We start from the raw sequence: 24,114 nt of genomic DNA on the forward strand, positions 1-24,114 counted from the left end.
CTTAGAATGTTTAAAGGCTTTGGTTTTAATGGGAGGCCAAAATGGTCATTTTATTTAAAAAGGGATAAGTGATATTCTGCCTTTATAGACTTAGTGGAATGTTTAGAAAGTAATAGAAGTTGAATGAAAAGAAAAGAAGAAGGAAAGAAGAGAAAAAACAGAACATTGAGCTTACCCTTTCTCTCCCATTCGGTTTCCCCATTCTTCATCATCTCTTGAGAATTTTTGAAGCTTTAACTCAAGGAAAGCTTAGGTTGGAGCTTGGGGTTAGGATCCTTGGTGAAGCTAAAGGATTTAGCAGGAGTTAATTACTCAATTGAGGCAAGGTTTAAAGGCTACTGTTGAGTTTTCTAAACTTTGTTAGAATTGAATTCTGAACTTGAGTTTTGGATGGAAGTTAAGGGAATTAAGCTTGACGAATTGAGGAGCTTAAGGCTGGAAGGATACTAAGGGAAACCTAGGGTTGAATTCCCCATCAAAGGTAAGAAATTCTAAGCTTGATCATCTAAGCTGTTGGGTTAGTTCTGGTTTCCATTGATGAGTTCTTGAGTTTTGAGTTCAAATCTTGTTTTCTTTGTTTGATAGTGCATGTGGCTAAGTTTTATATTGTTGGCTTATGTGGGATGAGATGTAGGGGATGGTAGGCTCAATTTGGTATGTGGTTGAGGTTTGGAGAGGTTTTAGGGAGTTTTTTACCGAGGAAATTCGAAGGAGAAAACCAAAGATTGAAGACTGCTGCTTGTAGCGCTAGCCTTGGAGCGCTACAATGCTATGCTGGCTTCCTGGGGGGCTTTTTGCTCTACTTGTAGTGCTGTAGCGTCCACTCTGTGGCACTGTAGCACTACCCTGCCTTCAGAATTGGATTTTTGGGTAATTTCTTAGGGTTCTTACCCAGGGGCTCGGGGTTTGATTCCACCACCCCGTTTGGTGGAATTAGGGCTTCCCGAGGGCTCGAGATTGGTCCCGAGGTCGGGTTACAGAATTGAAGTTTAGTGATGGTTCTAATTTATGGTTGTGACTAGGTGTTCACTAAGTCTCGGATGAGATCGTGCTTGAAGGCCGAGTTAACTAATCAAAGCTATCAAAATCAAAGGTAAGAAACTACACCCGGTTATGTGAATATGTTGGGAGTAAGAGCTCCCTATATTTGTATGTAAAGTCATGAGATAGTATTATGCCATGGGGACATGTGATAAACGGCCTAAGAGTACTAGAATCAATATTTGCGCACAAAGCGCGACTCGACCACTTGTAGCTGAGGTTAAAAACATAATCATTGAGCTCGTCCTAAGCAAGCCGTAGTCAGTGGGATAATCAGAGGGTGCGGCCTAAGGGCGTCGACCCTGGACTTTGGTGTGATATATTTATTGTTGTCTAAACTGTTGAGTGTGACAGGTTTGTTATCTGAATAACTGATTGTTGGCTTGTAAATTGATATCACTGTTTACATGAGCAATATGATTTGTTTGTCTCTGATTGATGATTCATGAAATATCTGACTGTTGTTTATCGTTTATACTCTGTATTATAGCTTTCTTGTTGGGCCTTGGCTCACGGGTGCTACGTGGTGCAGGTAAAGGCAAGGGCAAGGTGGACCAGTCCTGAGTTTGAGAGCTTTGAGGCTGAATGTACATGGTCAGCTGATCGGCTGCCACAATCGATGAGTAGTACAGGACGGGAGAAGCCTAAATGTGTGTTTTGCCCTTAGAGTGGCCAGTAGTTGTACATATATCCTGGAATTTTGTAAACTATCTTTTAAACTCTATTTCTTTTGGGATCCCATGTATAAAATGTTTATTTAAATGAAATGAGTCTTTTTTGACCAAAATATTTTAACCCTAGTTCAATTATGGTTTCAGTAACACATTTCTAACTAAACGACTTGATTAGCAAGTCTTGCACCTTTATAAACACACAGTGTAACGGTCTTGGCTACCCAGGGTGTTACATAAGGACTATTCTATTTTAGAGACGGTTTTACTATAGTACAAGGATCGGATTTGTGTTCCGATGGATATGGGTATTAGACGAGAGACACTTGATGAATCCCATACTACAACATACTCACTCAATTCAGGCACCACGAAGATGTATCAAGATCTACAGACTTTATACTTTTGCCCTGGGATGAAGAAGGACGTGGTTGAATACGTGGCCAAGTGTTTGACCTGTTAGAACGTAAAGGCTGAACATCAGCGACCAACGAGGTTGTTACAGTCTTTGGGTATTCTTGGGTGGATGTTGGAAGACATTACTATGGATTTTGTGGGAGTTTTACCCAGGACGGTGGGGCAACATGACTCGGTGTGGGATTGGAGATGGTTCATAAGACTAATGAAGCTATTGAGAAGATCCAAGCTCGAATACTCATTTCACAGAGCAGACAGAAAAACTACGCTGATCCTAAGCGTAGGGACGTGGAGTTCCAGGTGGGGGACCACGTGTTTGTGCGAGTTTCACCATTGCGATGGGTGAGGAGGTTTGGGAAAAAGGGAAAGCAGAGCCCTAGATTCATAGGACCTTTTGAGATCCTGGAGAGGATCGGGCAGGTAGCCTATAGATTGACGTATTCCACATCTCTATGCTTCGGAAATACATTTCAGATACGACTCATGTACTGGGATATGAGGATCTCGAGCTTCAAACAGATTTATCGTATGAGGAGCGACTAGTGCAGATCCTAGATAGGAAGGATAAAGTTTTGAGGACAAGACGATTCCTCTAGTCAAAGTGTGATGGAAGAATAGCAAGGTCGAGGAAGTGACTTGGGAACTTAAGTCAGCTATGCGGGATCAGTATCTTGAGTTATTCAGTTAAAATTTCGTGGATGAAATTCTCAGTAGGAGGGGATAGTCGTAACGACCCAAAAATGCTAATAGGGTCTAGTGCCTTGATTAGTGTGCCAGGTACCCATAATAGAATATGTGTGTGATTAATTGATTAAATGCGTAACTATGTGGCATGCATGATATATATAATGATGTGAATATATTTATATGCATGTGGGTCAGTTCTTGTTTATAAGGGCATAGTGGTAATTTTGGCCCGTTAAGGGCATAAATATGATTATATATGTTAAATGATTGGGACCACATTATTATGTGGATATATATATATATATATGTTTGCAGTATACAGCTTGAGGCGATCCTAGTGAGCAGATTAGCGAAATAGTCACAGCAGGATTTAATATCCGGCTCAGGGTGAGCCTAAGGGTATTTTAAGAACTTAGAGAATATTTTGGGGTTTATTAAGTAACAAGTAAGTATTTGGTAATTATTTGGGCATGACAAGATTAAATGGCAATTGGAGGATGACTCGAGGAATTAGCAGAAAACGGGGGTCAAAATTAACATTTTTCCCTTAAGGGCACATAGGAGGCCAAGTTAATAACATGGGTAGTTTGGTATTTTTAGTTGAACAATAAGCTCAATGACATTTAGGAAATAACAAGAACCCACCTGATTTTGCTAAAACACACAGAACCCTCTCTCTCTCGTCATACACGTTCTCTCATCCTCTCTCTAGAACCTAAGGGAAACTTTGAGGCTTGAAGGAGGAAAACTCAAAGAATTGAGCTGGGAGAACCTAGGGGATTATAGCTAGGATCAATCAAATAAATCTCTGAGGATTAAAGCTTCAGACTAAGGTAAGGCTCATGTTTTGTTTATGCTGGGAATTTAGATGTTAGGATGAATTTGACTGGGTTTTGAGTGATGATTTATAGCTGACTTGGGATGATAACTTCAGTAGGTTTTGGGGTATTTAGTTTGAATATGCTAGTGTGATATGAACTTTGGGTTTAATTATGAGAATAGGGGTTGAATTGGGTGAAGATTTAAGGGTTTAGTTGTGAAAAACACAGAAGAAATGCATGGATTTCTAGGTTCAAAATCCCGAGCCGCGGCCTTGTTCATCAGGTGTCGCGGCCAGCCTGTTTGAAAAGGCTAGACATGCCTCTGGTTTGCCCAGGTGTCGCGACATGGGGGAGAATGCTGCATCCCATGTCCTCCAGTAGGGAGGACCTTGCCTCTAACCATGTAGCAGGCCATGGCCCAAAATGGAAAGGAAAGGGAAACATAGGTTTTAGGCTCGAGGATGCTTAGGGACTTTAACCTAAGCACTCGGGATGAATTCTACTACCTAGTTTAGTAGAATTCGAGGTCCCAAAGACTAGTATTTGTTTCCAATACATTTAATTGGATTAGAATCTGATAGTTATTCATTATTGCTTGTGACTACGATTACCGTTAAGGTTCAGGACTGAGGATTGGTTCTCGGGACCACTCTTTATCCATCGCTCGGGACTCAAGGTAAGAAAACTGCACCCATGTGGTTGTGAACGAGACTGAGATTCCCTGTAATTGAACATATGATTCTGTGAATTATATATCTGTTATGTGGAATAAGAAAGTAGTTCTAAGGGTGTCGGGGCTGATGATAAGCGTATTGAATGCAGCTCGACCTAAGCGAGCTGGGGTCAGCTTAATAATCAGAGGACTCAGCCTAAGCGAGTCGGGGTCAACTAAATAACTAGAGGGCCCGGCTTAACGGCGCCGAAAGCTAAATATTTGTGTTACAAATTGAGTTATATATTTGAAAGTATATGTTTAACGTTGTGTAGCTTAATACCTATATTTTGCTGATTAATTGAACTGATTGGCTTGGAGTTTTGATATATGCTCTTGTTGCTGTCTATGCTTGTTGATTATGGTTTTCTTGCTGAGCCTTGGCTCACGGGTGCTACGTGGTGTAGGTAAAGGAAAAGGAAAACTGGGCCAACCATGAGTTGGAGAGGTCTGGGGGCGGAGTGTACATCAACAGCTGCTCGACCACCATGGCTGAGGGAATTACATGAACGAGAGCTCTAAACTGTATTTTTCCATTTAGACTGGCTATTGTTGTATTAACTTTTAAGAGTCGTTTTCACCTTGTAAATCTTATTTTTGGGATCCCATGTATCAAACTCTTATTTTAATGAAAAATCAATCATTTTTTTATCAAAATATTTTAACCCTAACTTGTTAGATGACTTTCGAAACACATTTATGTTCAAATGACCTAAGTAGCGGGTCTTGAACTGTTTTAAACACACAGTGTAACAGTATTGGTTACCTAGGGCGTTACACATAGAACCACTCCAACTCGTACACAGTGATGTGTATGACCAATTAATGTGGAAGCTAGAGGAGGGTTTGAATATTTTGTCACCTTTATTGACAATTATTCTAGATATGGTTACCTATATTTGATGCAAAATAAATTTGAAACTTTTGGAAAGTATAAAGAATTCCAAGCTGAAGCTGAAAAGAAATTAGGTAAATCACTTAAAGTTCTTCGATCTGATCGAGGAGGATAGTGCCTTGATTATAAATTCAAGGACCACCTATGTGAGCATGGAATGCAATCCCAACTCACTGCACCAGGAACGCCACAACAAAATGGTGTTTCTGAAAGAAGACACAAGACGTTATTAGTCATGGTTAGATCTATGATGAGTTACATATCATTGCCACTATCATTCTGGGATGCCATTCAATGTGCAATGTACATATTGAATGTCATTCCTTCCAAGTCTATCAAGAAGACACCATTCGAATTATGGAATGGTGTTAAACTTAGTTTACATCATCTTTCGTATTTGGGGGTGTCCAGCACACGTGTTGAAAGGAGAGACTAGAAAGATGGAATCTCGCACTGAACTATGCATGTTTGTGGGATATTCCAAAGAGACCAGAGGTGGTATATTTTATAGTCGTAAAGAACACAAAACATTTGTATGGACAAATGCTACTTTTCTTGAATATGACTATATTAACAACCACAAATCTCTGAGTATGGTTGTACTCGATCAGATAGTCCCAGATCAAGTAATAAGATTACCAAATGTTCCCAATGAACAACGACAAGAGGAAACCACAAGTACTAGTCAGAACGATAGATAGCTTAGTCGTAGTGGGAGGGTTGTTAAGCAGCCAACTCGTTATGAACATTAAGTTTAGATACTTGTGTCTAACAAAAACAAAGATGACCCATTGACATACATAGATACAATGGAAGATTTTGACAAAGAAAAATGGCAAGATGCCATGAACCTGGAATGGAATCGATGTATTCCAATTTTGTCTGGACTCTTTTCTTGATGGACTGATAATATTAAGCTCCAATAAATTTAGATTATTAATTGAAACTCTTAAATATAATAACCTTAATTTATTAATCTCAATATTATTTTACTAAAAATATGAGATTAAACTCTTGTAATTATAGACATTTATTTATTGAGTACATTTAAACATATAAAAAGTGTCAATCGATTTAATCACTACATATAATTCAATCCTCTATTAATGGTTCATAAAAAAGTAGGAATTAATCACCATTTAACCTTTTTAATTATATTTTGTGTCCTTAGGTACCATTAACTTTACTAGTGAAGGTTAATTCATAAACTGATTATGCTCAATAACCTTTCAAGTCAAAAAGCCAACCCTTAAGAGAACCATTATTCAATTCCTCTCGGAAAGGTGTAGATTCCATATCTTTATATTATGTCCCCAGCAATTTACATCAATGAGTTCCCAAAACAAAAGTTTTTTGCCTAATCATTTGGACAAACCATAACGAGTGAATCAAAGAACTCTTATAACATAAACAAGAGCTCATAATAATTTCAGGATTAAGATCAATTTGTATATGATCACCTTATTGTTATGTTTAATTAATACATATAAAGTAAATGGTATTAACAAGTATTAATAACATATCAGGTCTCGTTCATGTATAATCACTTTCTACAAAGTACCAACACTAAGATGTCCTACTACATCAGTAATCTGCATCTAGATTACATGTATTCATAATACTAGTGAATCGTACTTACAATATTTAATACAAAGACTCCATATAACTTTGTTTAATTGCAAACTGTTTAAATTTGTTCCCTACAATCTTAATCCTCTCTGTAACGCCCTGGATAACCAAGATCGCTACACTGTGTGTTTGAAATAGTGCAAGACTTGCTAATCAAGTAATTTGAATAAAGATGTGATCCTAAAGTCATAATCAAGTTAGGGTTAAAAGATTTTGGTCATAAACGGACAATTTTCATTCAAATAAATGTTTAGCACATGAGATCCCAAAAACAGGGTTTAAAAGACAAATTTACAAACTTCCAAAATTAATTATATATAATCAAAGGCTACTCTAATGGAAAAATACACGTTTTAGGTTTTTTGTCCTTGTACAATCCATCGGCCGTGGCGGATGAGCAACTGACAATGTACACCTTGGCCCAGAGCTCTCAAACTCATGGTTGGTCCATCTTACCGTTGCCTTTACGTACACCACGTAGCACCCGTGAGCCAAAGCCCAGCAAGAAAATCATAACAGCATAGCAGACACATAATCAGTGATGACAATCAATGAATCACAAGTCAATAATCCAGATATTCAACTAGCCATAAGCATCAGATTAATAACAGAAAACATATTTATATTCAACAGTTTATCACAATCGTCATACAATATTCAAGGTCGATGCCCTTAGGTCGCACCCTCTGTTTAACCCACTGACTATGGCTCGCTTAGGCTGAGTCAAGTGTTTATCTAGCTGACCCTAGCTCTCAGTAGTTGAGCTGCGTCCTGTGCAACAATTATTAGCCCCAGCTCTCTTAGGCCGTTTATTTCATGCTCACATGGCATATCACAATCATACAACATTTGTATTCAAATACAGGGAATCTCAGTCCCAACACAGGCACACAAGGGTGTAGTTTTCTTACCTTTAATTCCGATCGGAGAAAAATGTAATGGTCTCGAACATGATCCTCAGTCCCGAGCCTTGGTGATAAACCTAGTCACAGTGTCCAATGGGTAATTGTTAACTTCCAATCAAAATAAATACTTAGGAGATAGAAACTAGCTTCCGATACCTCAATTTATACTAAACCGGGTAGTAGAAACTGCCACGAGTGCCTAGGTTCGAACCCCCGAGCCTTATCAATAATAGAAACCATTCTAAGGCCAACATCCCTAGGCGGGTTGTGACATGGCGTAGTGGGGCGCGACTTGCCACCAAGTCAGAGAGCAAGGACCCAAGCCAAAGGGGAGGTGGGTCACGACTTGGCTTAGTGGGTCAAGGCGCGTCCCCAAGTCAGGGAGCATCCCAGGCCAAAATGGTCACACGCGCCGTGGCGCCCCAAGGCTGGGTCACGGAGCGCCCCCTTCGAGCCTAGAAAATTTGGGTTTTTCACATGCTTCTCCCAGCCAAGAACCTCAAGACCTTAACCCAGAATTTTACCTAAACAAACCTCCACAATTCAACATCAAACTAGCTATGAATTCAAGACCTTAATTCACCTGTTTAAACATAAAACTACCACAATACAGACTAAAGTTTCTATCCAAAATCAGTGACAATTCCTCATTCAATTACTCAACTTAAATCCCATTCTAATAAACTAAACTCTCTAGAAAAACCTGGTTATGAACTTTCCTTAATTAGCTGTTGAATCTCCACAAGCTTTCAATCTTTTGATCTTGAGCATAAATCCCCAAGCTCTTAAGCTTAATCTATGACTTCCAAGTCTCAGCTCAACCTTTCCCATAAATTCTCCTTCAATTAACATCAACTCAAGGCCTAAGTTCTGCCCTTTTTCTTTCCTTAATCCACAAAGCTCAATGAGAGAGAGTGAGAGAGAAATCGTGAATGTGAGGGAGAGAGCTTTCCTTCAGTTTCCAATTACTTCTACCTTCCATGTTTTTAACATATCCCTTAGTTCCTAGGCAAAAGACCATTATACCCTTCTTAATTAACTAGCTATCAAGTTATCCCTAGGGGTAAAATGGCCATTTCCCCCAGTTCCCGCTAATTCCTCAAATGTTCATAATATTTACCAATTAATCCCGTCATCCAATTAATTACCAATTATTAATTCAATGTCCATTAATTTCCAAATTATTCTCTAAATTCCCAAATTTACTCCTAGGCTCCCCCGAGCCGGGTATTGAACCCTACTGTGACTATTTTGTCAATCCGCTCACTAGGATCATCTCGAGCCACAAGCTGCAAATATATCCACATAATAATGTGGTCTCAATAATTTATCACATATAATCACATTTATGCCCTCAACGGGCCAACATTACAAATATGCTTTTATAAGCTATAAAGGGCCCACATGCATATATAATCTTTACAAACATGCATGTCACATAGTCATATAATCATATTAATCATGCATGCCGCAAAATCATGCATTAAATCATCATATACCAATTATGCCCTTCTGGCACGCTAATCAAGGCCCTTAAGCCTTATTAGTGATTTTGAGTCGTTACACTCCGGTACCTATACAAGATTGTGGTCACAATAACGAATTTGGGAATTTTCTGATATTCATATAATATTATTCTAATAATAATAATAATAAACAAACAAATAATATATGCTAAAATTCATTTCAATTATTTATTTCATAAAACCTTGTAAAAGTAATATGCTTTAAAGGGAAAAAAATCCCAACAGACAATTCATAGCTGCTCAGAAGGTGAACTTTGAGGTCAATGCCTTAGCCAACATAAAGCCAGGACCCCTCAAGACCCTTTAAGCTTACATTGAGAAATCGAAGGAGGAAGTAGCCATGACCAAGAGGGTTGACGATGGCCAAAAACTGATGGTTTTACAATCTGGTATCTAAGCAGGTTGTTTGCTATGGGAGGTTCTTCAGTAGAGAGGATTCCATAGGCTCAATGACTTCATACGTTGGGCCTAGGAATATATCAACTTGGAGGATGCCCATATCAGAGCTTTCGGTGGAACCCGCCTCCTTCCCTGCTCCATTACTCACGAATGCCATGGCCCCAAGAACCCGATTCTCGCCATACTCTCCTGCATGAAGTTTCCCACCAAGGCGGGAATAGGCACTGTCTGCGGGAACCAGAAAGAGGCCCTGCAGTACTACAATGTGTCGCTTAAGCATCTAGTTATGGTTATTGAGGTGGTAGGCCTCGATCAGCCTCACCCCAAGGAGATGGAGGTCCAGGTTGTTCAAGAAGAAAGGGATTCCAACAAATTGGACCCTAGGGTTGGAGAAGAAAGGGTTGTTGATCCCATTGAAGAAGTTGAGGAGGGTATCCTTGACACCTCCAATCCTGAAAGGAAATCTAAGGTTTGGAAGAAACTCAAGGTTAAGGTTAAAGAGGCTCTGGTGTTCTTCTCAAGGGAAACCATGATTTCTTTGCTTGGTCCCACTCTGAAATGACGCACATTGACACAAATATCATATGCCACGCCTTGAATATAGATCAAAAAATTTCCCTGGAGAAACAGAAGATGAGGACCATTGACCCGTCCATGGTGGAGGCCTTGAAGGCAAAGGTCGATAAGCTTCACGCGAATGGTTTTATCTAAGATGCTCAGTACCTGAAGTGGTTTTCAAATCCTGTCCTGGTGCCTAAGCCTAATGACACTTGGAGAACAAGCATCGACCACTCCAACCTCAATAAGGCATGCCCAAATGACTATTTCCCTTTTCCGAAGGTTGATCAGATGGTCCACGCTACCTCTGGGTATGAGTTATTGTCCTTCATGGACACATACTTCCGATACAATAAGCTCTCAATGCATGTCGCAAAACAGGAACACACCAGCTTCCGAACAAACAAAAATATCTACTGCTACAAGGTGATGCCTTTTAGTCTCGAGAATGATGGTGCCACGTATCAGAGATTAGTAAACTGGATCTTCAAAACCAGCTCAGCCAGAACATGGAGGTTTATGTAGACGACATGGTGGTAAAGTCGAGAATATCCCACGACCATGTAAAAAATTAGGAAAAGGCGTTCTCAGTCCTCCGCAAGTTCGGGATGAATTTTACTCCCCAGAAATGCACTTTTGTTGTGGTCTTCGAGAAGTTCTTGGGATTCATTGTCTGCGCCTGAGGAATAGAAGCTAATCTTGAGAAGATCATGGCCTTGATGGAGATGCCATGCCCTAGGAAGCACAAGGATGTGCAGAGCCTGACTGGCCAGATAGCAGCTCTGAGGCTCTTTGTCTCCAAGGAAATTGAAAAGTGCATTGCCTTCTTCAACACCCTTTGAGGAGGTCAGAGATTTGAATAGACGGAGGAGTGCAAACTGGGCTTCCAACTGTTGAAGGCCCACATGGCAAACCCTCCAATTTTGTTGAAGCCGGTAGATGGAGATCCCATCCTCCTCTACATGGCTATCTCCGAGAACTCCACAAGTGCTGCCTTAGTCGGCAAAGAAGGTTATGTTCAACATCCCATTTACTACGTGAGCAAATGACTCCTCGGAGCGGTGTCCAGGTATCCGCTCATGGAGAAGCCGACATTTTCCTGATGATAACTTCTTGGAAGCTATGACCCTACTTCCAGGCGCATCCAATTAGGGTCCTCACCTACCTGTTGGTTTTTATTGATCAATTAAAAGATTATACGCAGGGGAACAAAAATCAAATTGTTAGTGTAATCCTATAAGATTTCAAGATCTACTTCTTCACATGCATATATATGTTGAATCAAAGACATGAATAGAAAAATTACCTCAGGTCCTTCCTTGCTGCTATCTTTTTGTATGGCTAAATCCTTGAGATCTCACACCAAGATCTTCAAAAATGTTCTCAGCACACAAAGAACGAGTGTGGGCTCGCTATACAAACAATAGGAAAAAAAATATCTATCAGATGTTCTCAACACATGAGATCTGATAAGGTTTGGACCTAGGTTTTGTGAAGAACAGTGACTTTTGTTTGTGTCACTGTTCTCTTTCTCTGAAAGAGATTTCTAGATATTTTTCTATCCCTGAAAAGTTACGTTTGGCAAAACTGATATCCTATATTTAATATATCCAATATATTAAAAATAAAATCTTAGTTATTTTAAACAATTTGAAAATAACTAATCAGTTATCCGATTTTTGTTTAAATAATAATACTTTAATCAAATTACAATATCTCATTATTTATTTAATATTTAAATAACTAAAATTGTGAAACCTAGAAACTGATTACAGTCTCTTATGCGTGTACCATAGTGACTGTGCATTGTACTACACGTGTACCACATGCCAATGATGGCATGTGATTTTTCCCAATTTTTATTATTATTTAAATACTAAAAATCCCAAAAATAAATTAATTCAAAATTAATTATATTTTTGTTAAATCAAATAATTAATTAATTCGTAATTAATTAATTACACATAATTAAACAATAATTATGTTAGATACATAAAAAAATATTTTACTTATAATTAAAATATATAAGTCCTTTTTTGCCCATTTTTGTATTTACCTTTGTCAGTGATTGTTTGAGCCATTTCGGGGATCATGGACCTGTAATATTAAGCTCCAATAAATAAACTAAATAATTGAACTCATTAATTATAATAGTTAATTTATTAATTCTGATATTACTCCACTATAAATTCAGAATTGCACTCTTTATGTTATAGATATACTTTTACAAAAATCTTATTCTAAGCTGTCCATTGATATAACCTTCTTACAATAGTTCAACCCTCTAATTAATTAGTTCATAAATTAGAATGGAATAATTACCATTTTACCTTTTTAATTTACTTCTTTTTCCTTATGAACCATTAATTCACTAGCGAATAATTAATCTACAATCTAATTATAGATTTGAGCTCAAAATCATTCAGTTCCAGAATTAACCCTTAAGGGAACTAATATACGATCCGTTAGGAAAGATTAGATTCTGTATTGTTGATACATGTTCCCAGCCATCCATGATATTAAATCTCCAAACTAGCCTCATTCTTTGAAGAGACCTTAACGAATGAATCAAAAGATTTAATAAACATGAACAGGAGTTCATGAACACTCAGGATTTAGGTTGATCTATAAATGATCATCAGTTATGATATGAATTACAAGTCTTTATTGTTAAATAGTTTTTGGATAAAGACTTTAATTCACATCGGTCCATGTCATATATAATCATATTATATAAAGCACATTTACCGAGATGTCTTACCACATCAACAATTCGAATCTAGATTATTTGTATCATTATGATACTCAATAAACCGTACTTACAACTCCAATTAAAGAATTCCATAACTTTAATTTGTTGTTGTTGACTATTTTTATTCATTCATGTGATCTTAATTCTCTCGTACTAATACAAGATCACATCCTCAATAATGAATATGGAATTTTTCTGATATTTACAAAATTATTCAAACAATAATTTAACAATCTAAATATAACAATAACAATAAACCATTGTATTTATTTATTCACAGAAAAAAGAAATGTCTTTTACATGCTTTTAGGACACACTCCTAAGAATCTCCCACTTGTACTTAAAGCAAGTGAGGCATTTCTCTCAATCCCATATTATGCACATGACCCTCGAATTGCTTTGCAGGAAGCATCTTCGTAAACGGGTCTGCCAGGATGTGTTCTGATACGACTTCAGAATGGACACATCTCCTCTATGTACGATTTCTCTGACTAACTGGTATTTGCGCTCTATATGCTTTCCCCTCTTGTGGCTTCTTGGTTATTTAGAATTAGCATCTGCTCCACTGTTGTCACAGTAAATAACAAGTGGTTTCTCCACTTCTGGAACAACTTTCAGATCAGAGTAGAACCTTTTGAGTCACAGAGCCTCCTTAGCTGCTTCACAAGTCGCTATATACTCGGCTTCCATGGTGGAGTCTGCAATGTTGGTTTGCTTAATGCTTCTCCAGACTATTGCTCCTCCTCCAACAATAAACACTGATCCAGAAGTCAATTTCTGACTATCTCTGTCTAATTTAAAATCAGAATCAGTATAACCAATGGGGTTCAGGTCTCCACCTGAATATACTAGCATATAGTTTCTCTAGTATTTCTAAGATACTTGAGAATATTCTTCACTGCAATCCAATGACTCAATCAAGGATTGAATTGATAACAGCTGACTATCCCTACTGCATAACAAATGTCAGTTCTTGTACATAATATTGCATACATTAGGCTCCCTACAGTCGATGCATAGGGATACTTTCTCTTATCCTCTTGCTCTTGTGGTGTCTTTGGACACTGATCTTTGCAAAGAGTAATTCCATGTCTGGTCGGCAATTGACCCTTTTTGGAATTCTCCATAGAGAATCTTTCAAGCACTTTATCATTATAATTTGCTTGTGAAAGTGCTAGGAGCTTGTTCTTTCTATCTCTTAGAATTTTAATGCCTAGAACATAGCTCACTTCTCCCAAATCTTTCATTTGGAATTTGTTAGCCAACCATTTCTTTACATTTGATAATGTCTCTACATCATTCCCAATGAGTAGGATATCATCAACATAAAGAACTAAGAAAACCACAATTTTTCCTTTGATGTTTTTATAAACACATGCTTCGTCAACAATTTGTTCGAAACCATATGTTTTAATAGTTTCATCAAATGTTAAGTTCCAAGATCTTGATGCTTGTTTCAATCCAAATATGGATTTCAAAAACTTGCATACTTTTTTATCTTGATCCTTCTTTATAAACCCTTGTGGTTGTTCCATATAAATGGTTTCATCAAGGTGGCCATTCAGAAAGGTTGTCTTGACGTCTATTTGCCATATCTCATAATCATAGATGGCAGCTGTGGATAAAAGTATGCGAATGGATTTAAGCATGGCCACAGGAGAAAATGTTTCTTCATAGTCTACACTCTCTCTCTGTGTATAGCCTTTGGCCACAAGCCTTTCTTTATAGGTCTCTACCTTTCCATCTGCATCCATTTTCTTCTTGTAGATCCATTTGCATCCAATAGCATTAACATTGTCAGGCAGATCTACAAGTTCCCAGACTGAATTGGAATACATTGATTCCATTTCTTGATTCATGGCATCTTGCCACTTATCAACATCAAAGTCTTCCATTGCTTCTTTAAAAGTCAATGGATCGTCCTTTTCAGTATCTGATACAAGAACGTGTGCCTCATGTTCATAGCGAATAGGTTGTCTCACAATCCTCCCACTACGACGTTGCACTGGTTTTTCCTTTTAAGGAATTGTGGTTTCTTTGGTTGTTTTATCATTAATTGCTACTGGTGACCTTGCGACTTTATTTGAGACCATCTCCTCCAGTACAACCTTACTACGATGTTTGTGGTTATTAACATAGTCGTATTCAAGAAAAGTTGCATTTGTCAATACAAATGTTTTATTTTCTTTTGGACTATAGAAAATTCCACCTCTTGTCTCTTAGGAATATCCCACAAACATACACACTTCAGAGCGCATTTCCAACTTCCTAGTCTTCCTTTTAAGCACGTATGCATGACACCCCCAAATTCTAAAATGGTGTAAACTAAGTTTACAACCATTCCATAATTCTATGGATGTCTTTTGGATAGACTTAGGTGGAACATCATTCAATGTGTATAGAACACATTGAATAGTATAGCCCCTGAATGACACTGGTAATGATGAGAAACTCATCATTCATCTAACCATATATAATAACGTTCTATTCCGACTTTCTGAAACACCATTTTACTGTGTTGTTTCAGGTGTAGTGAGTTGGAATTGAATCCCATGCTCACATTGATGGTTCTTGAATTCACAGTCCAAATACTCTCTTCCTCGATCAGATCGAAGTACTTTTTAGTGATTTACCTAATTGCTTTTTAGCTTCTGCTTGAAATTTCTTTGAACTTTCTAAAAGTCTCAGATTTTCTTTGCATTAAGTGTAGGTAACCATATCAAGAATAATCGTCAATGAAAGTGATGAAATATTCATAACCTCCTTTTGCTTGTACATTAAGTGGATTGCAACATCCATATGTACTAGCTGAAGTGGCTCTGTGGCTCTTGAACCTTTAACAGAGAAAGATCTCTTGGTCATTTTGCCCTCTAGACAGGATATTCAAACAGAGAGAGATCCAATAGATGGTTCTCTTAAAGGATTATCCTTTACAAGCCTATTTATTCTGTCTAGACCAATATGGCCCAATCTCAAGTGCTACAGATATGTTTCACTATCGGAATCAGTTTAACAGATTTAGGATTAGCTGCTTTTGAATAATTCAAAATTATAAAAAATTTGTCATTCATTATAAGTATGTAAACTTTGTTTATCCCAAAGAATTTGTATAACAAGTAAATAGATAATTTCTTTAAATAATAATGAAATTCCATTTTTTATGATTACCAACTTAATTATTCAAATTAAATAATTAATTGTTAAACTGTTACAGAAATGTTTAAACAGACACAAAGACTGTTTGAACAGAAACCAGATATGTTTAAACAGTTTGTGACCAGAAGATAAAAACTAACATAAGGAAAAGAACACACGAATTTTTACGTGGTATCAGCAATCTTTGCAGATTGCTACTAGTCCACGAAGCCACGCCCAGAGAATAAAATTTATTAGAAGAATTTCTAAATGATTACAAAACCAAGTTGACTTCTACAAATAAAGACTCCCTCTTGAATTTGTCTCAACTGTTGTAATCTAAACTCCTAATCAAATTTCTGAAGTGCTAAGATCTTGAACTCCCTTCAAATCATAACACTTGCACTTTTCCTCCCGAAAAGTGACTCACGAACAAGACTTCTCCCGAAGCTTGATGAACAATGTCCAAGTGTGTTCAACCTGCACAATTAACACAAAGAAAACAATACAGAAGTACACTGTAATAAACCACTAAGAACTTGCTGGACTCAAGTTCTTCACATAATAAAAAGTCTCTCTAACTCTTGAAAAAGATTCGGAAAATAATACACCAAGAGAGATGATCAAAAACCAACGACCTAAGGATGATTATATACTTTTTAGAATCCCTTTAGGTCATGGAAAACAAATCAGAAACCAATCAGCCAATAAAGGAAAAATCTTCCAAAACAGGAAAGTCAGAATCTGTTCAAACAGACTGGCAATCTGTTCAAACAGATTCATTGAACCTGGACAGTTTTTAAACCAGTTTCCCTAAATAAATAATGAAACTATATATACTTTATCTCTGCAAGCTGTACACGATTTCTGGACAAAATAAATCAGATCAAAAAATAAAATAAATACTAATAATTTCCAATTCAAGAAAAGATATTCTTTTATAGAAAATTATATATTTATTTTATTAACATATATATAATAATCTGATTATAAAAAGACATATCACAACAAAACAGGAAACTACCCATTTTGAAAATACTTCTTTAATTAATTTTGTCAATATTGTCAAATATGCCAATAAGGATTTTACAATCTCCCGCTTTGGCAATTTGATAAACAAAATTAATTCAAAAACCTGCAACACAAATGTTAGTGATAAGTAAAGAGAAAGAACTCCCCCTGAAAACATGCATTAACTTATAACAAACATGTAAAGAAACAAGACTTAACTCCCCCTCAAAATAAGAAGGTCCAGAGTTAAACAAAACAACAAACAAGCAGGTTTTGGAAAGTATATACTCTCCCCCTTTGTGTCTTTCAAAGAGGCCAAAGAACAAAATAAAAGAGAGTATCAAAGTTTAATTGACTGGATCTTTGGACAGAGATTGAACAACCTCCAACACAGAACGTTGCAGTCCTTCAATTGACATCACTCGAGCAACCAAAGAATCAACAGAGGCTCGAACAGCAACTATTTCTGTTGCAACAAGTCCTGAATCTGTGGCAACAGAGGAGGAGGCATGAGGAATGTCATCCGAGGGAATCTTCAGAGATTGGGGCTTGACTTTCTTGGTTGATGGAGCATCGCTGGCTTCAGTAGGAGGAGCAGAGGCCTTGTAGGAAGCAGCAGTAGTGGGTGCCACCAAGTCTTCTTGATCACGTTGGAGATCTTTTTTCTGCATACTCAACACTTTATAAATAACTTGAGGAAAAGGAAGATTCAAGTTTTTCCTATTACCTTTGCAAAACCCAATGATTTGATCATGAATAACCAAAGCCAAATTTATACCAAGATCGGTCCCCACCTTGTACAAAAATGAAGCCATATCAAAAGAAATAGTGGCGGTGTGAGAAGTGGGCTTCCAATTCGTTGTGGCAAACTTATGGAGGACAACATAAGTGTAGGTGAGATTAGAGACCGAGATGACTTTATTAGATGGCCATACCATTTTTTGCCCTACTAATTCAGTGATAACCGTATCCTTGTCAAGAGAGGCAAGATCATCATCATCCTCGACATCAAGAGGAAGATGCAAAGCATGGGCAATGTCTTGAGGGGAAAAAGAGAACCAATGGCCCCTAACAAAGACTTTATTATACAGGGGAGATTTAGGTTCAATAATTTCATTAGTAAGATTGGCATAGAATTCCTTGACTATTCTATCCACAAAACCAGTAAACTTAACCAAAGAACCTGTCCATTTTCGATCTTGAAGCATTGTTAGCACACCAAAAGGCCGATGATCACTCAAGACATAATTTCTCTCAATAATAAATTTCTTTTGAGCATAGAGAACCATATCACGAGCATTATCATTATAACAAAAAGTTGAAGAATAAGGTTTGAAATTTACACCTGAACGTTTTGGAGAAGGTGTAGGATCAAAAATAGGTCTCTTCCCTTTAGCCTTGGATGACAAAGGAGTTCCAATTGGTTCTGAGTCAGATTCGACTTCTTGTTCAGAGGGGACAATGTCTTCTTTTTCTGGCTCATCAGACTCAGCCTCTGATTCTGCATTATCAGGAACAATTTCATTAGATGAGGTGGTATTACGGGTTGCTTCAGATTCAGACTTTTCTTCCTCAGGGTCAGATTTGGAGGAAGACAGAGAAGGGGGATGAGCCTTCAATCTTTTCTTGGCAGCACTCAAGGGTGAAGAAGACGTGTCCATTCCCAATTTCCTTTTGGGAGTCACAGAATTTTTCTTGGACTGGCTCGGCTTCAAGGGCAATTTGAGCAACCCAGCAGCAGCAGCTTTGGAAGACGATGAAACAGATTTTGATTTTGCCCTAGCCGCCAGAGACGAATCAATCGGAAGAGGAGATGGGTCCTTAGCTCGAGAGGGCACCACCACTTCAGATGGTGGTGCAACATGGACAATGTCAGCTGAGATATCTGGAAACACCATGGGGTGTTCATTAGAGAGGGAGAGCACCTTCTTGCGTGCCTTGGATTTGCAAGTTTTCCCAACAGATGTGGCAGCTGCTGGAACAGAAAGAGGTGTCGTTGACACAGATGGAGGAGGCGAAGGAGATGGCACCTTTCGGGATTGAGAAGCAGGGATCTTCATGGATGAAACACCACGAGTTCTCACCATTTTTTCTTCTCTGAAAAATAGAAAGCACTTACAAAAAATTGAGAAAGAAAAAAAAATTAGAAGAAGAAGAAGTGACTTAGAGAGATCGTGGGTGAGAAGGAAAAAGGTAATGGCAAGCTTTTTAAGGACAACACTTACCCAATTTGGACACCCACGGCAATAAGAGGTTTCATTTTTTTTTAAAATTTTTTAATTAAATAAAATGAAACAACCTTTAAGACACGATCTTCATAAAACTTACCCTTTTTTTCTGTATTTTATAAGGGAAAATAGAAGATTTATAAAATCCCAATCCAAAAAAGGTAACCAGAAAAAATAACCCCACACGATCTTCCTATTGTCCTTTTTCCTTTTTTTTTTAAAAAAAAAAAAATTCTAAACAAGGTACAAAACAATGAAGATATAAATCATGGTATTCCAAATTAAGAAATAGAACAAAATAAATTCCTTGGAGACAAAGAATATATTAAATCACACAAAATAAATGCATAATTTCACATAATTACCACAGTGATTCGGTCCACCATGAATTTCCTTGTCAAAATTTTTATTATTATTTTTTTATTTTCATTTTATATATATGCACAAAAATAAAACTCAGCCAAAAAATTATGCTTTGATCAATGTGAGTCATCCTGATAAGAATAAAATCAAGCAAATGAAAATAAGTGTTAGTGTATACCATGGATAAGAACACTTGTGAAAATAAAAAATTAGAAAGAATATTAAAGAGAAATAAGCCACAATTCAGTCACAAGCACATATTCTTAAGTGAATCAATCAACATGTATGAGTCTTACACACATTTTTTTTATTTTTTATAAACTTTGTACAATTTTTCTTGCATTGTTTCAAGCATAAGTGTGTGACAATGTATGCAAGGGAACATTGCCCAATGACAAATAAGTCTTTTTCGAAATTAAAATAATTGTAACCCATGAAGACGCTGTCACACTACACCAGTGGTAGCCCTTTTCTATGGTAGCGTATCCTCTTCATAACTCTGAATTACGAAGTTCCAACTTACTCAAAAGACGGCTTTCACACACTGATGTAGGTAGCTCTATTCATTCACAGGAGCTTGAAACAATGCTACACAAAAGGAGGCTCAAACATTAAACATTGAATAATTTACTCGAATATGCCTAGGAGGAATTGATTAAATTTCTCTCAAGAATATACAACCGAAGGCTCATAAACACAAGTCAGATTATCCAGCTTGACACACAACAAAATTTTCAAATTGATTGACAATTTTCTTAACTTTGAATATCACACATTTGATCAAGCGGACAACACCATAACAAGAAAATTTAAAGAGAACAAACCCCCAAAGATTTTCGGAGGAAATCAAAGCGAACTGAATCAAGAGCTTTAGTGAAAATATATGCAATTTGTTTATGTGTTTCAATATATTCCAAGACAAGAACTTTATTTTCAACTAATTCTCTTATGAAATGATGACGAATATCAATATGTTTAGTACGGGAATGTTGCACAGGATTTTTTGAAATATTAATTGCACTTGTATTATCACAAAAAATAGTTAAAGTGTCAAGATCAAACCCATAATCCATCTTCATTTTCTTCATCCACAAAAGTTGTGCACAATAACTTCTCGCTGCAATGTATTCGGCCTCAGCTGTTGAGAGAGAAATAGAATTCTTTTTCTTGCTGTGCCAAGAGACTAGATTGTTTCCCAAGAAGAAACATCCTCCACTAGTGCTTTTTCTGTCATCAGTGTTACCTGCCCAATCAGCATCACTAAAACACACTAGATTAGGGTTAGTTTCTTTTGAATACCAAATACCATAATTAGCAATCCCATGAACATATCGAATGATTCTTTTGACAGCTGTAACATGAGACTCCATGGGATTTCCTTGGTACCTGGCACACACACCAACACTATAACTTAAATCAGGTCGACTAGCAGTGAGATAAAGAAGGCTACCAATCATGCTTCTATATAGAGTAGGATCAAATTTGACACCATTTTCATCTTTGGATAACTTCATAGTCGTTCCCATTGGTGTTTTGGCAATCTTTGAACTTTCTAGGCCAAACTTTTTCACCAAGTTCTTAGCAAATTTGTTTGAAAAATAAATGTGCCTTCATCTAACTGCTTGACTTGCAACCCTAAGAAATAGGTCAATTCTCCCACCATGATCCTTTCAAATTCCTCTTTCATTTGTTTCACAAATACCTGCACCTCATTGACAGAAGTAGAACCAAACACAATATCATCAACATAAATCTGAGCAATAATTATGTTAGATTTAATATTTTTGATAAACAAAGTTTTATCTACTCCACCCCTTTTGTATCCATGAGAAACAAGAAATTGAGAGAGTCTTTCATACCAAGCCCGAGGGGCTTGCTTCAAACCATATAGAGCTTTCTCCAATTTGTAAACATGATCAGGTGCATGGGGATCTTCAAACCCTTTGGGTTGTTCAACATATACCTCTTCATTCAAGATCCCATTGAGAAATGCGGATTTGACATCCATTTGGAACAACCTGAAACCAATCAAGCAAGCAATAGACAATAATAATCTAATTGATTCAAGTCTTGCAACAGGTGCAAATGTTTCATCAAAGTCTATTCCTTCCACTTGTGTGTACCCTTGTGCTACTAATCTTTCTTTACTTCGCACAATTGTACCAAATTCATCAGACTTATTCTTGAAAATCCATTTTGTGCCAATTGGTATGCAACGGTCTTGGCACAAGGATCCAAACTTTGTTTCTAAAAAACTGTTCCAATTCCTCCTGCATAGCTTTAATCCAATTTTCATCAGTTAAACCTTCTTTCACATTTTTATGCTCAATTAGAGATAAGAAACAAACAAATTGAACAACATTACTAAACCTTCTTCGTGTTACCATACTGTCTTTTGGATTTCCAAGTATTAAATCTGCTGGATGATTTAACTTAACTCTGGTTGATGGCTCCTTTTGGACTTCATCCAAAATAATATCTGGAAATTTCTTTTCTGTCTGTCCAGCATCTGTTTCATCGGATTTGCGATCTGTTGGCACAGATGGACCAGACGTTGCAACAGTAGTATCACTGATAGAAACTTCTTCGTGTTTTTCAGTAGGTTCATCAATAAACCTATCAATTTCTTCCTCAGTAGAAAACTCAGAAAAATCCCTGTCATCATCAATAACAACGTTAGCCGAATCCATTACAGTTTGGGTTCTCATGTTATACACACGATAAGCCCTACTGTTAGTGGAGTATCCAATAAAAACACCTTCATCACTCTTAGCATCAAATTTACCAAGATTTTCTCTATCTCCCAAAATGTAACAAACACATCCAAAAACATGAAAGTAAGCCACACTTGGTTTTTTACCTTTCCAAATTTCATAAGATGTTTTAGATGTACCTGGATGGAGAAAAACATGATTTATGATATAGCAAGCAGTGTTAATTGCTTCTTCCCATAACCGTTTGGTCAATTTTTTGCTATTTAGCACCACTCTAGCCATTTCTTGAAGAGTGCAGTTTTTCCTTTCTACAACTCCATTCTGTTGAGGAGTTTTGGGAGCTGAAAACTCATGAGAGATACCTGCAGACTTACAAAAATCATCATAGACAGAATTCTCAAATTCTTTACCATGATCACTTCTTATACGAACAATTTTTCCAATGTTGCAATCTTTTTCAACTTTTAATTTCAAGCAAAGAGTTTTAAAGGCATCAAAAGTGTCAGATTTTTCTTTCAAGAAATCCACCCAAGTATATCTAGAAAAATCATCCACACAAACAAAAATATACCTTTTCCCATTTAAACTCTCAATTTGAATTGGACCCATAAGATCCATGTGAAGCAATTCTAAAACTTTCGAAGTGTTTATGTCAGAATCACTTTTATGTGTAATTTTTAATTGCTTACCAAGTTGACAACTCTTGCACTTACCATCAGATTCTTTACCTAGCTTAGGTAAACCATGAACACTCCCTGCATGTGACAATTTTTTCAAAGTTTTGAAATTTATGTGACCAAGTTTAGCATGCCACACATCAGTGTTATTACTCACAACAGATTGACACATAATAGATGGCAAAAGAGTGTAGAAATTGTCATTAGATCTATAACCTTCAAGCACATTCTCACCATTCTTGTTTAAAACAAAACAATTCTCTTTATCAAAGTTAACAGTATAACCTTGATCACAAATTTGACTTATGCTTAGAAGATTAGCTTTAAGTCCTTCCACAAGTAACACTCTTTTGATTCTAAGCAACCCTTCAAAGTTAAGAGTACCCATACCAAGAACATTACCTTCAATTCCATTGCCAAAAGTAACAGACCCACAATGCATAGGTTTTATGTCTGTAAGAATAGACTTGTCACCTGTCATATGTCTTGAACAACCACTGTCAAAATACCAAAAATATGAAGAAGCATATCTATCATATTCACTAGTAAAACCAGCAAAACAATTATTCTTTTTTATCCATATTTTCTTTGATTGAACATTTTCCTTTTTTACTCTTTTGAAATTATCAAAATAATTGAACTTTTCAAAATATTCATTTTTGGCAAAATTCATAAGAGTAAAACACTTAGGACGAATATGACCCTTCCTACCACAAAAATGACAGATTGGAATGAATTTTTCGAACTTACCAATGGATTTACCTGCTGACTGTGTCCTTTCTGTTGGAACAATCCGAGTACCGGATACAACAACTTTCAGTGAGGATGACACAGGAACATCAGACGATAGCATCCCAGCCGAGATAAAGACAGTTTTCTTTGATTTTTGAGAACTTGAAGCACCAAGTCCCACATGACTTCTTTGACATGCATTCTGTATATTCTCAAAAACAGTTGAACCGGGGTTAAGCAT

The 24,114-nt window shown here is 37.0% G+C and overlaps 1 protein-coding gene across 1 annotated transcript; it reads right to left on the reverse strand.

The window, feature by feature from the left end:
- Positions 1 to 17,506: 17,506 nt before the first annotated feature.
- LOC133806434 (uncharacterized) lies at positions 17,507 to 19,246 on the reverse strand. Its single transcript, XM_062244535.1, has one exon. The coding sequence runs from the start codon at positions 19,244 to 19,246 to the stop codon at positions 17,507 to 17,509; it is 1,740 nt and encodes a 579-aa protein (XP_062100519.1).
- Positions 19,247 to 24,114: the final 4,868 nt, after the last annotated feature.

Source organism: Humulus lupulus, chromosome X (assembly GCF_963169125.1).
Source record: "Humulus lupulus chromosome X, drHumLupu1.1, whole genome shotgun sequence".
Lineage (NCBI taxonomy): Eukaryota > Viridiplantae > Streptophyta > Magnoliopsida > Rosales > Cannabaceae > Humulus > Humulus lupulus.